This window comes from Perissodus microlepis, chromosome 23 (assembly GCF_051167445.1).
Source record: "Perissodus microlepis isolate ML-2025 ecotype Zambia chromosome 23, ASM5116744v1, whole genome shotgun sequence".
NCBI lineage: Eukaryota > Metazoa > Chordata > Actinopteri > Cichliformes > Cichlidae > Perissodus > Perissodus microlepis.
Window position 1 is genome coordinate 11,584,640 of NC_140482.1, and position 12,552 is coordinate 11,597,191.

General features: G+C 39.8%; 1 protein-coding gene across 2 annotated transcripts in view; it reads left to right on the forward strand.

Annotated features, from left to right (window-relative positions):
• The window catches only part of mgat5 (alpha-1,6-mannosylglycoprotein 6-beta-N-acetylglucosaminyltransferase), a 111,701-nt gene that overhangs the window by 39,207 nt on the left and 59,942 nt on the right, over positions 1-12,552 (forward strand). For both annotated transcript variants that reach the window (XM_084921602.1, XM_084921603.1), the window contains exons 4-5: positions 1,983-2,059; positions 6,760-6,849. In XM_084921602.1, coding sequence (XP_084777728.1) covers positions 1,983-2,059; positions 6,760-6,849 — 167 coding nt within the window. The remainder of the gene's footprint in view (positions 1-1,982; positions 2,060-6,759; positions 6,850-12,552) is intronic.

Sequence of the window (12,552 nt, forward strand, 5' to 3'; positions counted from 1 at the left end):
CCGTACGGGCCATGCACGTTAATCCTGCAGGGACATTCAAATCAGTGTGGAGGAGATCTCACAGGAGCTCTCTCCTCCAACTGCGGTTTCTGGTTTTTATTCTTCTTCTACTGTTTGCATCACTGCAGCTTCAGCTGGTGCAGCTCTTGCCCCTGTGTGGTTTTTCGTTTTTATGGAGTTAAGACTACAGAGCCGAAGGTGATGCTATCGGATGACCATCATCCCTGACCGCAGGGTAATGGCCAGTCTCCATTTGCAAATTCAAAAGACATCCAGACATAAAGTGCTGAGAGTGTTCTGCACTGGGATGATTGTGTAATTTTATTTCATTTCACACTGCGCAATAGGTCTAATGCAATTCTTGTCACATTGTCTGATGACTCATGTCATGGGCATAAATACTTGTGCAAAACTTCCAGTTTAGGTTAAAGTAAAAATCAACCCTTGTGATCTCTTGTTTTATTTGGAGCAGGAGCGAGTACAACTTCATCTTGTGGCAAATTCTTTTAACGCACAGCCTCAAAGCACTTTCAGGTCTTTTTCTTATTCGCTGGTCTGTCTTAATCAAGTTTCAAGTGAAACAATGTGATGAGTTCCTACTTTGAAATTACAGACACAAAGACGAAGCTCTCGAGTCGTCAAACAGATGCTGTTGTCTTCGATTTGCAGAAAATAACTTTAAAGTACCTTTGTGGGCCCTCCTTTCCAGTTTGATGTTTACATTGGACTCTACAAAGGTACCTTTGCATAGACCATGGTTCGTAATAATCCTAGTTTGTTATCCTGGGCCTTGGTGCAGACACTCAGCTTGAAACAAGCTCACTTTCAGCCATCTTTCTTCTGATTGGCCACCTTTTGTACAGAAAAGGCCTGAACAGCTGGTTACTGGCTTGTTACCACAAGCTTCACTCACAAAGTCACACACATTCTGCAGTCCTGTCTTTGTAAGCACCTTAAGACGGGGCAGCTCAAGGGTTCAGCATGTTGCCCAAGGATGCTTTGACATGTAGGCTGGAGGATTCAGTGTTGTATAAATAAAACTGCCATTGCCCCTGTGTCTTCTCCCTTGCCACACCGCCAGCAGGTCGTAGCAGATGTTTGCCCTTCCCCGAGCCTGGTCCTGCTGGATGTTTCTTTCTGTTAAAAGGGAGTTTTTCACACACCCACCTCATTTTGGGAAGGTTTAATGATTGTTAACTACTATATGTGACAGAAAATAAGGAGAAGCACAAGAGGTGACATTTAACCAAAGCAAAGCTTTTTGAATTTAAACATTGTTTGTTATTGCTTCCTTATTATATGATGCTTCTAGTCCGTGGAGCATCACATCTAAACAATTCCTACACTCTTTTGTATCTTTACTGCTTTCTTTCTTGTATCACTTAGCATCTGTTTAAACTTGTATTGTCACAGCTACCATCATGTTCTGCAGAATAGCAGTAGCAGAAATTGTTGCAATTGCAATGCCAGTTATTACAGCCTAAGGATAAGAAGTAGTGGATAAACATCAACAAGATCAAAAATAAAAACAAGATTTTGTATCCACGTGTTTGCATTTAAAATTGTTTGTGTGTTGTAAAGACATCTGATAGGTCATTCAGAATGTAGGCAGTCGCACACAATAGCCCTAATGACCTACATAGTACATGTTTATTGTAAGTATTATAATGTAAACTAGTTAGCAGTCGACAGAAGGGGGAATAAAGAAGGTGTTGACAGTGTGATTGGAGCTAGAAAGATAAATGTGTGACACGGTTGTGTGTGGGCTTTGTGTACTCCACACATGCTCCATTTCCCCTCACAATTCAGACCATCAGTGTGAACTGCAGATGTTAATATTTGTGTCTCTATTATATCCAGTGTAATAGTGATGTATCCAGTAAAACAAAACAAAAAAAACCCCCACGCAGACAGATAAAGAATTCTGGAGCTGACTGACTCGACCTTATTGATTTAGTTTCTCTCTCTTTCTCTTTATCCAGACCTCCTAAATGGAGCCCAGGAGAAGTGCGAGCTGCCGCCTTTGGATGGTTTCCCTCACTGCGAGGGCAAGCTCAAGGTGAATCAAACATGCAAACACACATTAAAAACAGGCCTCTCCATCCCACTCTCTGAGCACAGCTGTGAAAAGGAGGTTTGAAACATGTGAAAGACGAGCTACTGAAAGGAGAACTGCCTGGAGAAATTCATAGCAAACAGAAAAGAAAACAAATGACAGTGTAATCTACAAAACATAACCAGCATCTGGCTTATAGCTTTTACATGGACAGTTGACAAAAAGAGTTGATGCAGGGGCGTTAATTAGTTTATTAAATTGCATTAATATTCAAAATATAAAAATAAAAGGTGTAATTTTAGGGCCAATAAAACTCTGAGCTGCAGGTCTGAAGTTTGTTAGGCTGGACATTAATTAACATGTACACCATCATAACGCCTTATTTTCATCAGCACAAAAACTTTGCATCATAGCACAGGGCAGACCTTAAAATGCTGATATGCTCGCTTTTCTACATTGCAGCCATCACGTTCTCTTTTAAAGGCTTACAGACACAAACTCTTTAACACAAAAACTCATAAAGCCTTCCAAGACGGCTGAGTAAAGGTACTTTTTTTTTGTTTGGGGTTTTTCTCACAGTTAAAAGAAAAAACATTGCGATTTCCGTAATGGAAACCAATGAGCAGCTCATTTTGAATTTGACCTGTGTTTTTTCTCTTTTTTTATTATTTATTAATGCTCATTAATAAAACGAAAGTATCTCTTATTAGATTAATCGATTGAATAATCGATAGCAGCAGTGTCGGTGAACCTGGTAACAAACTTTGAAACAAACAGATGCGACACTAGTTTTATCCATACTGGAGGTGTTTGCGTTACATTTAATGTGATTCATGATGAATTTCAATAAAATCTATATTGCACATTTTTTGACCACTAGTGTAAGAAAAAAAAAAGTACTACGTAATCTTTATTAATGTTCCTGTAGTATTTTTATTATTATTTAAAAGTAGCCTGTGGAGTATTCCTGTGAATACTCTCAGTGTTTCCTGCCAGATCATGGCCTTAAGAGGCACAGGTTACATTCTGCATACCTACCTGTGTGTTAATTTATGGGTGGCCCAGGTATTTGAGGTCAGTTAGTAATGGTGCTGTTTTCTAGATTGAAATGGTGATGCACTGAAGAACCATTTATGTAACCCACACGTCACACCGATCGCAACCGATTCCCTCAGCTTCTTTTCAGCACCACACAACATCAGTCATCTCGTATATAATGAGCCTTGTAGTCTGTGCTCTACGTTTTTAATCTGTCATATGTTATAAACACGTTGCTGTTAATGAGGTAACGCTTCAGACTCGCTAACAAAAGGAGAGAAAACATACCTCAGAGCCTGTTTCTGTAAATTTGCCTGGATCACAAGATAGACTGGGATAACTGCTACTCAGTTTTAATAGTTGTTTGCATTAAATTACTCAGTGCATATATGTAGTTGTAATAAGATCTCTTATTACAAAAGTGCAGAGCCCCTAAAGTCCTGAAGGAGGATGCTTTTCATCTGGTGTGAACCTAATTATCTTGCCTGCACAGTCAGTGAAGCTAAAGCCTGATAAGCTGAGTTCTTTGCATTTTTTGGTGGCTGAGTGCAATTAAATCGGTTAATTAGTCAATTATCTGGTGTACACAGGACAGCTAAATATTATTTTCCAAGGCGTCCAACGACTTCAGACACATAACAACAAGTTTTAGTTTGAACTCAGGATGTTATGCAGTGAAGTTCATCTTTGTCTTAAATCCTTTGCACAAGATAACTTATATGTTATCTTATATGACGTATATACAGTGTGTTTAGATACCGGGCATAACATTATGACTGACAGGTGACATGAATAACTGATTATCTCTTCATCATAGCACCTGTTCATGGGGGCGATGTATTAGGGAGTGTTAGAAGCACAAAAAATGGGCAACTGTAAGGATTTGAGCCAGTTTGACAAGGAGCCAAACTGTGATGGGTAGACGACTAGGTCTCAAAATCTGCAGTTTTTGTGGGGTGTTCCCAGTCAGAAATGGTCAGTATCTATCAAAAGTGGTCCAAGGAAGGAAAAGTTGTGAAAAACTGACAGGGTCATGGGGCCAAGACTCATTGATGGACCAAAGGCTGGCCCGTCTGGTCGGATCAAGCAGACGAACTACTGTCACTCAAATTGCTAAAAAAAAAACCTAATGGCGGTTCTGATAGAAGAGAGTCCCTATCATGGAAACGGAGGATAATGGGCCCTGCGGCAGAGCAAAGATGGTTCATGATGGTTTTAGGAACACAACAACGTGTGAGTAAGCTGTGAGGTGTGTGAAGTCTTTTGGCTCAAACGTCACACAGTTTGACTATTTTTGTTCACTCTTGACTCTGTATGACATCACCAAGAGATGATATCCCTAATATGTTCATCTCTGACACACAGCCCGACCTGAGCACATTTACCCCACCCACCTGCTGTTCAGACCTGTTTGCAAGTGGCAACCAAAGAGAAGAAAGTTTGTTTAAATGACTTGTTTTAAACAGTGGATGAAATGAGGGGGCTGGACCAAGGTCCATCATAAAGCAAAAAAGGATTATTTCGAAGCAGAACTCATGCATAGCTACTCTAGTACAGTCTGAGATTGAAGAGATGGAGCTGGGAATAAGAAAGTGCTTTCTATCTATCTAGTTAAATCAGTCTGTGATGGCACACTGCTGCCTTCACTTTTACACTGCTAACACATCACTGCTGTTGTGAATGCATACTTCCCAAAACTCCCACATGACGCTGCTGTACAGTACCTGCAGGCCGGATGAGCAGATGACAGCCAGGTTTAATTCTGGGGCAGACGGGTACTGGCAGACACAGGTGCATACACCCAAATAAAACGCATAACACATGCTGTACATATGCTTGTCCATTGTCTTGTTTTGTTTTTTGTCTGTGTGTTGGCGAGTCTGTGTCCCTCAAGCTGATGGGGGACTATCATACACACCATCTGCTCAGCCAATCCTAATCTTCCATTTGTACTGTTAGAATTTCCAACTTGGCCTGAGGAAATGCCAAAGCTTTCCTTACACATACACCATCTACACGAGTGCTGCACATGAACTCCTTTTTCCTTTCAGAAAAGGGATCAAAATTCAGTAAACTGGCATTTCACATGAGTAAAACATCTGAAAAATACATTTTCTCCTACTCACAGAACTCTTTTTGGTCATTGTTTAAAGTAACGCAATCTCTATGCATTTGCCTTCCAAACGACTCCGAGCCCATCTGCCAGTTCTCCCAACTATGAAGCGCTTTGAATAGTCGATTTTCTGTTTGCCAGTGCGCTGCTCCCTTAGGTTACTGCAAATCAGCATGCATGACGTATTGGAGCCTACGAGCAGGATAGCTGTCAGTCCACATCTCAGCTCAGCAGCCCTTCCACCTCCACAGAAATGCCAGTGCCACAGAAATCTGCCCCCCGGACATCAAATTAGAAGAAGAGTTTCTCATCGCAGTCCACATCCAGAGTCTCCATCAATCCCGGCTTTCCACACATTTTATTGAGGACATTCTACATTCTTCCATTTCAGTGAAGAATGACATTTTCACATTGACGGATTTCCACTCAGTCACACATGAAAGTTGCCACTAGGGCTGCCACAAACGATTATTTTGATAGTCGACTAGTCACCGATTATTTTTGCGATTAGTCGACTAATCAGATCATGCATCCATTGGACGTACAGCTTATTGCACCAGCATGCATCTGCTCTTATATAACTATCATTAGCTTACAGCTTTAAGTGTTTAAGGTATGTGCTAACTAAAAATAAAGACAAGTTGATAGTTTATTAAATTTTAATGAAATTTGCAGATTGTTTCGGTGAAGTTTAATAAACTCCTTGCTATCTAAAATATAACAGGACACCGGAGTATATTATCGAGCATCTCACACTTCTGATAATCAGTTGTCTGCTTGACGTTTATTCAGCTGTGTAAAAACTATAACTTTAATCTCAGCCAAACCGATTTACTCAGGAACAAATAAAACACTGAAAAAAGCCAAACAGTAACATTTTTAAGTTATCTAAGTCACTTATATATGTTTAACCTGAGTAGCGAAAGACGGCAGTGGGTTTGAAAACGATTTGCCGGGAGTCCGGTGTTCTCACGGGCTCTAGTGAGCCTTGCCCCCAGCTAGTTATCGAGCTAGTGGGTAACAGACGTCTCCGAAAACGGCGGAGCGCTTTTGAAAATATGTGGTGTCTTGATAAACCGAGCAGATATTTGAGGTTTACACAGCTACATTCTCGCCTGAAAATATGCTAAACGTTTATTTTGTGACCCAGAAAGAATAATAAGAGTAATATTAGGACTAACTAGCTGCCGCCATTGTTGGAAACTGAGCTGGGCTGCGCTATGAATTCTGGGACAGAGCTTCTTCTTCTTCGGGGTTTAACGGCAGCTGGCATCCTTGTACATGCAGTGCTGCCATCTTCAACTATTAAATCAGTCGTCGACAATTTTGATAGTCGATGTAATCGTGACTAGTCGACTAATCGTGGCAGCCCTAGTTGCCACAAAGTTAGTAAGGCTGCTCTCAAACATATCACCCTCTCATTCAGATCACTGTAGTTTCAGCAGTGGAGGTCTTTTATATACAGTCTGTGGCTCTTACAATATACGTGTGACATTAAAGTTTATGTTGGGTCAGTATGCCCGTCTCACATTTGTCTTCTCCTCTTTCTCAGTGGATGAAGGAGATGTGGCGCTCTGACGGCTGCTACGCCAACTACGGCGTGGATGGATCCACCTGCTCCTTCTTCATCTACCTCAGCGAGGTAAATCCTTTTTTGTGTTAATAAATGTAGATAAAAAAGACTGATTGTATTACATCGTCATGATTACTTTTCATGTGGTACAAAATCAACATGGCAAAAGCAGCACTGGTGTATGAGCGCCTGACCAGCATCTTAACAAGCTGGTTACTGTTTACCATTTATATACAGGCTTTGCGTTTATTGATGGCAGATACACCATTGGACCTCAGATACGCCACTGTTCTCTGTATGCTGCTAAGTGTCCGTCTCTGTGTGTCTGCATGTTTTCTCATTAGTTGGCTTTTATATGTAACTGTCTCCTTTCTTTTAATCTGCCTACCTTCAGATGTAAAAAGCAGAAATGAGTAGAAATCACCTTCATCCTCATATTATTTTATAAATGTTTGTCCACCGAGCAGAACAGTTTTTAAATACGCTGCTAAACATGGTGTAATTGTTTTAACTGGTTTCTTGTGTTCAGTCAGTTTAAAAGTTGAAGTAGATGCATATGAGCCGCATACTGTAATCATTCACTGGCTGTTTCATTTTTTCGCGTAATTGTTTCATTTCCTTATCGCCCAGTCACTTTTTAAAAAGAGATTGTTACCTGGGTAAATAAAAACAGTTTTCCTTTAAATGCAGTGCTTTTCTACCAACTATATAAAATGATAAATTAGTTACTCATTTTCCTGTCTTTAAAAAATATGTGAACCTATTTCCAGCCTTCTGTTTTTATTATTGGACTGTACCAGCATAGCTTGGCATGATTCACAGATCAAAATAATCCTTATTTAGTTTACATTGGCTCATGGCACAACCCCCCAGTTCTTCCCATCTGAAACAGCACTAAAAATGATTTTTCAACCTCAGTAAACATGAAGCAATAATTTTTTTGTAAAATGTAACTGAAATATATAAAATCAAAGGCTTATTTGTTCAAATACCTAATCATTAAGGAAAATGTGCTTGTTATAAACTGAATGTAAACCAATCAAGTAAGTTTTATTTTATATTGTGCTGGTATAACAAAATTAACTGAAATTAAAATAGCATTTATATTTGAAATGCTAGTTAAATTAGCATTCTGGGCAGATTTATTTTATTTTATGTTATTTTATTTTTTTAGTGAAGCAACTGCAGAGCTACAGAGCTGAAAGTAAAGAAAGTTGCCTGAAACAGAGTCTTTTAGAGCAGTCTCTAAAACACTCTGAGCGTTTGGCTCACTGGGGCTCCTTGTAGATGAGCCAGCTTCATTATTTACAGCCTGAAATGAAATATCTAATGTGGTTACTGACAAATAAAGCAAAACAAAAATTTTAGTTTTAATTTGTTTTCATTTGTTTCATGTTTGCTACATTCAGCATTTTTGTGCAACAAGTATTCCTCACTGTAGCAAGTGCTTGTGTCTTATTTGAATATTATAATATGTATTTAGGGGTGGGCGATATAAACGATATACGATAGAAACGATATAAATTTGGCCAACGATAGAGATTTTGACTATACCGCTCTATCGCGATAGCGCATGTTGATGATGTCATCAAGCTGCGCCTGTTTTGGTCGAAAGCATCGCAGCGGCTACAACCATTATCATCTGCAAATTATGCCAGGCGACAGTCATAGCAAAGAGATTAAGCACTTTTGAAATATGGGGAAAGCCAAAAACTGCGCTTCCTCCACTTCCGTAACATTGATTCATTAATGTTGAATTCTCTCGCAGCTGCTCTATTCCCATGTTGTTGCAGTATATTAATAACCAACCTCGTATTGTGGATGAATAATCTCAGTTGTTCTCCTGACTGAAGTTTGGCCCGTGTATAGCATCCTGCTATACGATTGCATTTGTCCCTGACCACCAGAATCCCTCACGTTAACTTTTAATGAGTGGAAAAAAAGGTGGCGTTCATCCTCCAGCTTCACTATGCTAATATTATGCTAACATAGCTGTGTCGCTAGCAATCACATAGCACATCATTATATACCAGGTAATCCAACTTCAGTAACCCTGCAAATGCCACTGCTGTTTAGTTTTCTGTCTTCATTTATGTTGGAAGTGGTAGCAGAGCTGTACGTTTTAATTAGTTTCAAAAATCTCTCAGTCAGAACATGGTATGAAATGTTTAGGTGGAAACTAGCGAGCTAACTTCCTGTTAACTTCTAACTTCATTAAATTTAATAAATTCTGTTTTCATGGATGCATGGATGTTAAACTTAATTGTTACACCCGATAAAGCAGCAATGCTGATCATTTTATTAAAGATGAAAGAATTTAGACCGTTTTTAACTCTTAGTGTTTGTTTGACTTTGGGACCTGAAGCGGACGGAGTTTTGGACCCAGATTACTCTGCAAGGCTCCTCACTACGGCAGCCGTAATGCTCTGACAATCCATCAAGCAGTGCGGCTTACCAAAGTTGTACTAAAACATTTTTTAACAGATTTCTGCACGCAGAAATTGGTTCGAGGTCAGTAAGCACAACCAGAATTCATACATAAGGCAAACTCTCGATTTTTGAGAAAATTAAAGGATTTTAAGTGTGCCTTATAGTGTGGAAAATATACAGAAAAAAAGAATATATCGCGATATATATCGTTACCGCACGTGCTTCAAATTATATCGCGATATGAATTTTAGGCCATATCGCCCAGCCCTATATGTATTATTACTATTATTGTATATATGTCTGAAAAAGTCAGAACAATCACAATGATGTAGAGGTCTCAAAGCTCATGTATCAAATAGGATTCGCTTGGCATTGCAGGTTTAACATCCAGCTTTGAAACAGCGTAAAATAAGGAAATGCATAACAGGTTCCCTTAAAAGCAGAAGAACGTTGTGATGAAACATTCTTGTTTTTTGCGTATATTCGAAGAATGAAGAGTCTACATTCTTTTCAGAAACCTGCAGTTGCTTGATCTCTTTTCCCGCTGCTTGCATGGTCTCTTTCTGCGGTGTATTTTTGGTTTGTGCTTTGGTTTTGTTCTCTTTGGATTCAATAAGTACGATAAGAGCTGCAAAAAACCTCAGACAACCAGTAAAAAATGGATACTGCATACCCAGAGTGGCCTGACAACATTCCTGCAAACTGAGAGTGATCACAAAAGAATGAAGTGCTAAAAATAAGTAGAGGTAAAAGGGGGATTTCATTTTTCATGAGAGCAAATTAGTGTGTTGAGGAGGACGGTGAGGGAGAACGAGGAGATGATTCAGTGGGAAGCTGGAGAGGGGGGTGATGTGGTAATGTGCGAGGCACTCCTTCAAGGGATGAGTTTGCAGCATATGAAGAGAGATTCAGAATAACTTCACTTCAGTCCTGGCAAATTGGGGGAAAAAGCCACGGTGGAGGGATTATTCATTATTGACGAGTTCCTTCAAGGGACACTTTCAGACCTTCAATTTTTTTGCATGATTTATCTTTGCCCCAAACACGGACATGTACTCGTTTTGTGGCGACAGAGCTAATCTTTTCCTTAATTCTAATTAAAGTCTTGCCCCCCCCCCCCCCCCCCCCCCAAAAAAAAACAAAAAACTAAACTAAAAAAACCCAGCTTTGCTTCACATAAAACTTCTGCTGTGATTTCTCATTTCAAAGATCTTCCGCAGATCACAGCAGCTGATTACGTTTGATCAGCGAGCCTTTCGTTTCTCTCGGACGAGTTTGCCTTAAATTTGTTTCATCAACTAATTCTAAAGTTGGAAATTGAGCTTCCACTAGAGAGCTCTTCCATGTTTGTTTTGTTTTGAGGCGTTAGATTTTTGGGAAAAGTAGGATTTCAGATTCAGAGACGTCAGCAGCCTCTTATGAATTTTGTATATGAGCTGAGAGCGGTCGACTGGTAAAGAAGGCAGAAAGCCTGGCTTGGTCGGTATGGGAATAGAAGCGAGATGGACATTAGTGGAATCCATTAGGTTTGAGAGAAACCTCGTCTTTCTATTCATGGAAGCAGGAAGCAAACAGAAATATTTGTCAGAATTTATAAAGACTCTGTGCTAAGCTAACATCCTTCACTTTTCACCTCTAGTCTTACAGTTCTTCTTAGCTAAGAGGAAAAAAAAAATTCAAGCTCGGATCATACACCCTTTACCATGTATAATTCATACGTGTCAAGCGCTGCATTAACCTTGCAAAGGGGCAGCGCATCCTGATGGGTGTCAGCGGGAGAAGGTCAGGGTTTAGCTAATGGTGGTGTGTTGCTGATTGACAGTAAACACTCGTAACTTGTACAGAGCCAAATTTTGCCAAGACAAGCAAAATGCACAATTAAACTTCACTTCTCCATAAACATCTGTATGTACAAACGGATGAAGAAAAGAGGAAGGAACTGCAGAAGCAATTGCTGAGAAAGAAGAAGTGATTTAAATCAGGCGTACGAACAGGATGGAATATGGAGACTGCAGTCAGAGTGGAAGTTGTTCAGCATCAGCCAAATCCTCAGCTGTGTGGCTGTGTCCCACCTTCACCTACTTACAGACCCGTGTGTTGCTCTAGCGGTAACAGTTGGGTACTTTTCCCTCATCTATGGAGGGCAGAGACACAGCACGAAAACCAGGCCTCTTCCCCAAACAGCCCCAGGGACAACTCCTTGATATGTTGATATATGTTGTGTTTGTATGAAAGTAAATTTACAAAGCTAGAGGAGTTAAAAAGTAGATTGAAGTGGGCCAAAACAACAAACAAATCAGTGGTCCATAAGGGTCATATGGGACGCACACGCACCCAAAAAAATCATCCAACAAGTCATAAATCTACATGATCAAAACGCAATTCTAAATTTTAGAATCTTTTCTCATAAACTTGTGAATTTGTTCTTGGAAAACAGGGATTTTCCTTTTTAAGTTTAAGATTTTTTTCCTTATAAAGTCTTGTTTTTTGTCCTCACAAGTTTGGCCATTAGTCTTTTACATTTGTGGGGTTTTTCTTGCTTTTCCCCCCCTTAATTGATTATTTTTATTTATATTTTTAAACCTTCAATGGCCCTCACATATTATCAAGTACCAAACCAAAAAACTAGAACATATCTCCCTAGCTAAAATAAACAGGAAGACATCATTAAAAGTAAACAGCGGCTCACGAACACAGCGTACAGCAAGATGTGGCTGTTTTGGATGAAGAAGACCAAATCCCTGCCCTGAGGTGTTAACATATATAGGGGCAATCGTGGCTCAAGAGTTGGGAGTTCGTCTTGTAATCGGAAGGTTGCCGGTTCGAGCCTCGGCTCGGACAGTCTCGGTCGTTGTGTCCTTGGGCACTTCACCTACCGCCTACTGGTAATGGCCAGAGGGGCCGATGGCGCGATATGGCAGCCTCGCTTCTGTCAGTCTGCCCCAGGGCAGCTGTGGCTACAACTGTAGTCACCAGTACAACCTTCACCAGTGTATGAATGTGAGAGTGAATCAATAGTGGTATTGTAAAGCGCTTTGAGGGTCCTGAAAAGCGCTATATAAATGCAATCCATTATTATTATTATTATTATTATTATCAGGGCTCGCAAAATTTCAAAATCCCTGGTAGCCCTTCGGGCAGGGACTCTTCAGTTTTTGGTAGCCCAAAATAAATTTAAGTAGCCCAAATAAAAAAGAGAGCAATTTTTTGATTGATGTTTTGTTTCCTGTTTTGTTTCCTTTACAATATTATACATTAAAGTGTAATATTGTAAAGGAAACAAAACATTAATCAAAAAATTGTTGAAAAACAAATTACAACATTGTATAAAAATTACAATCA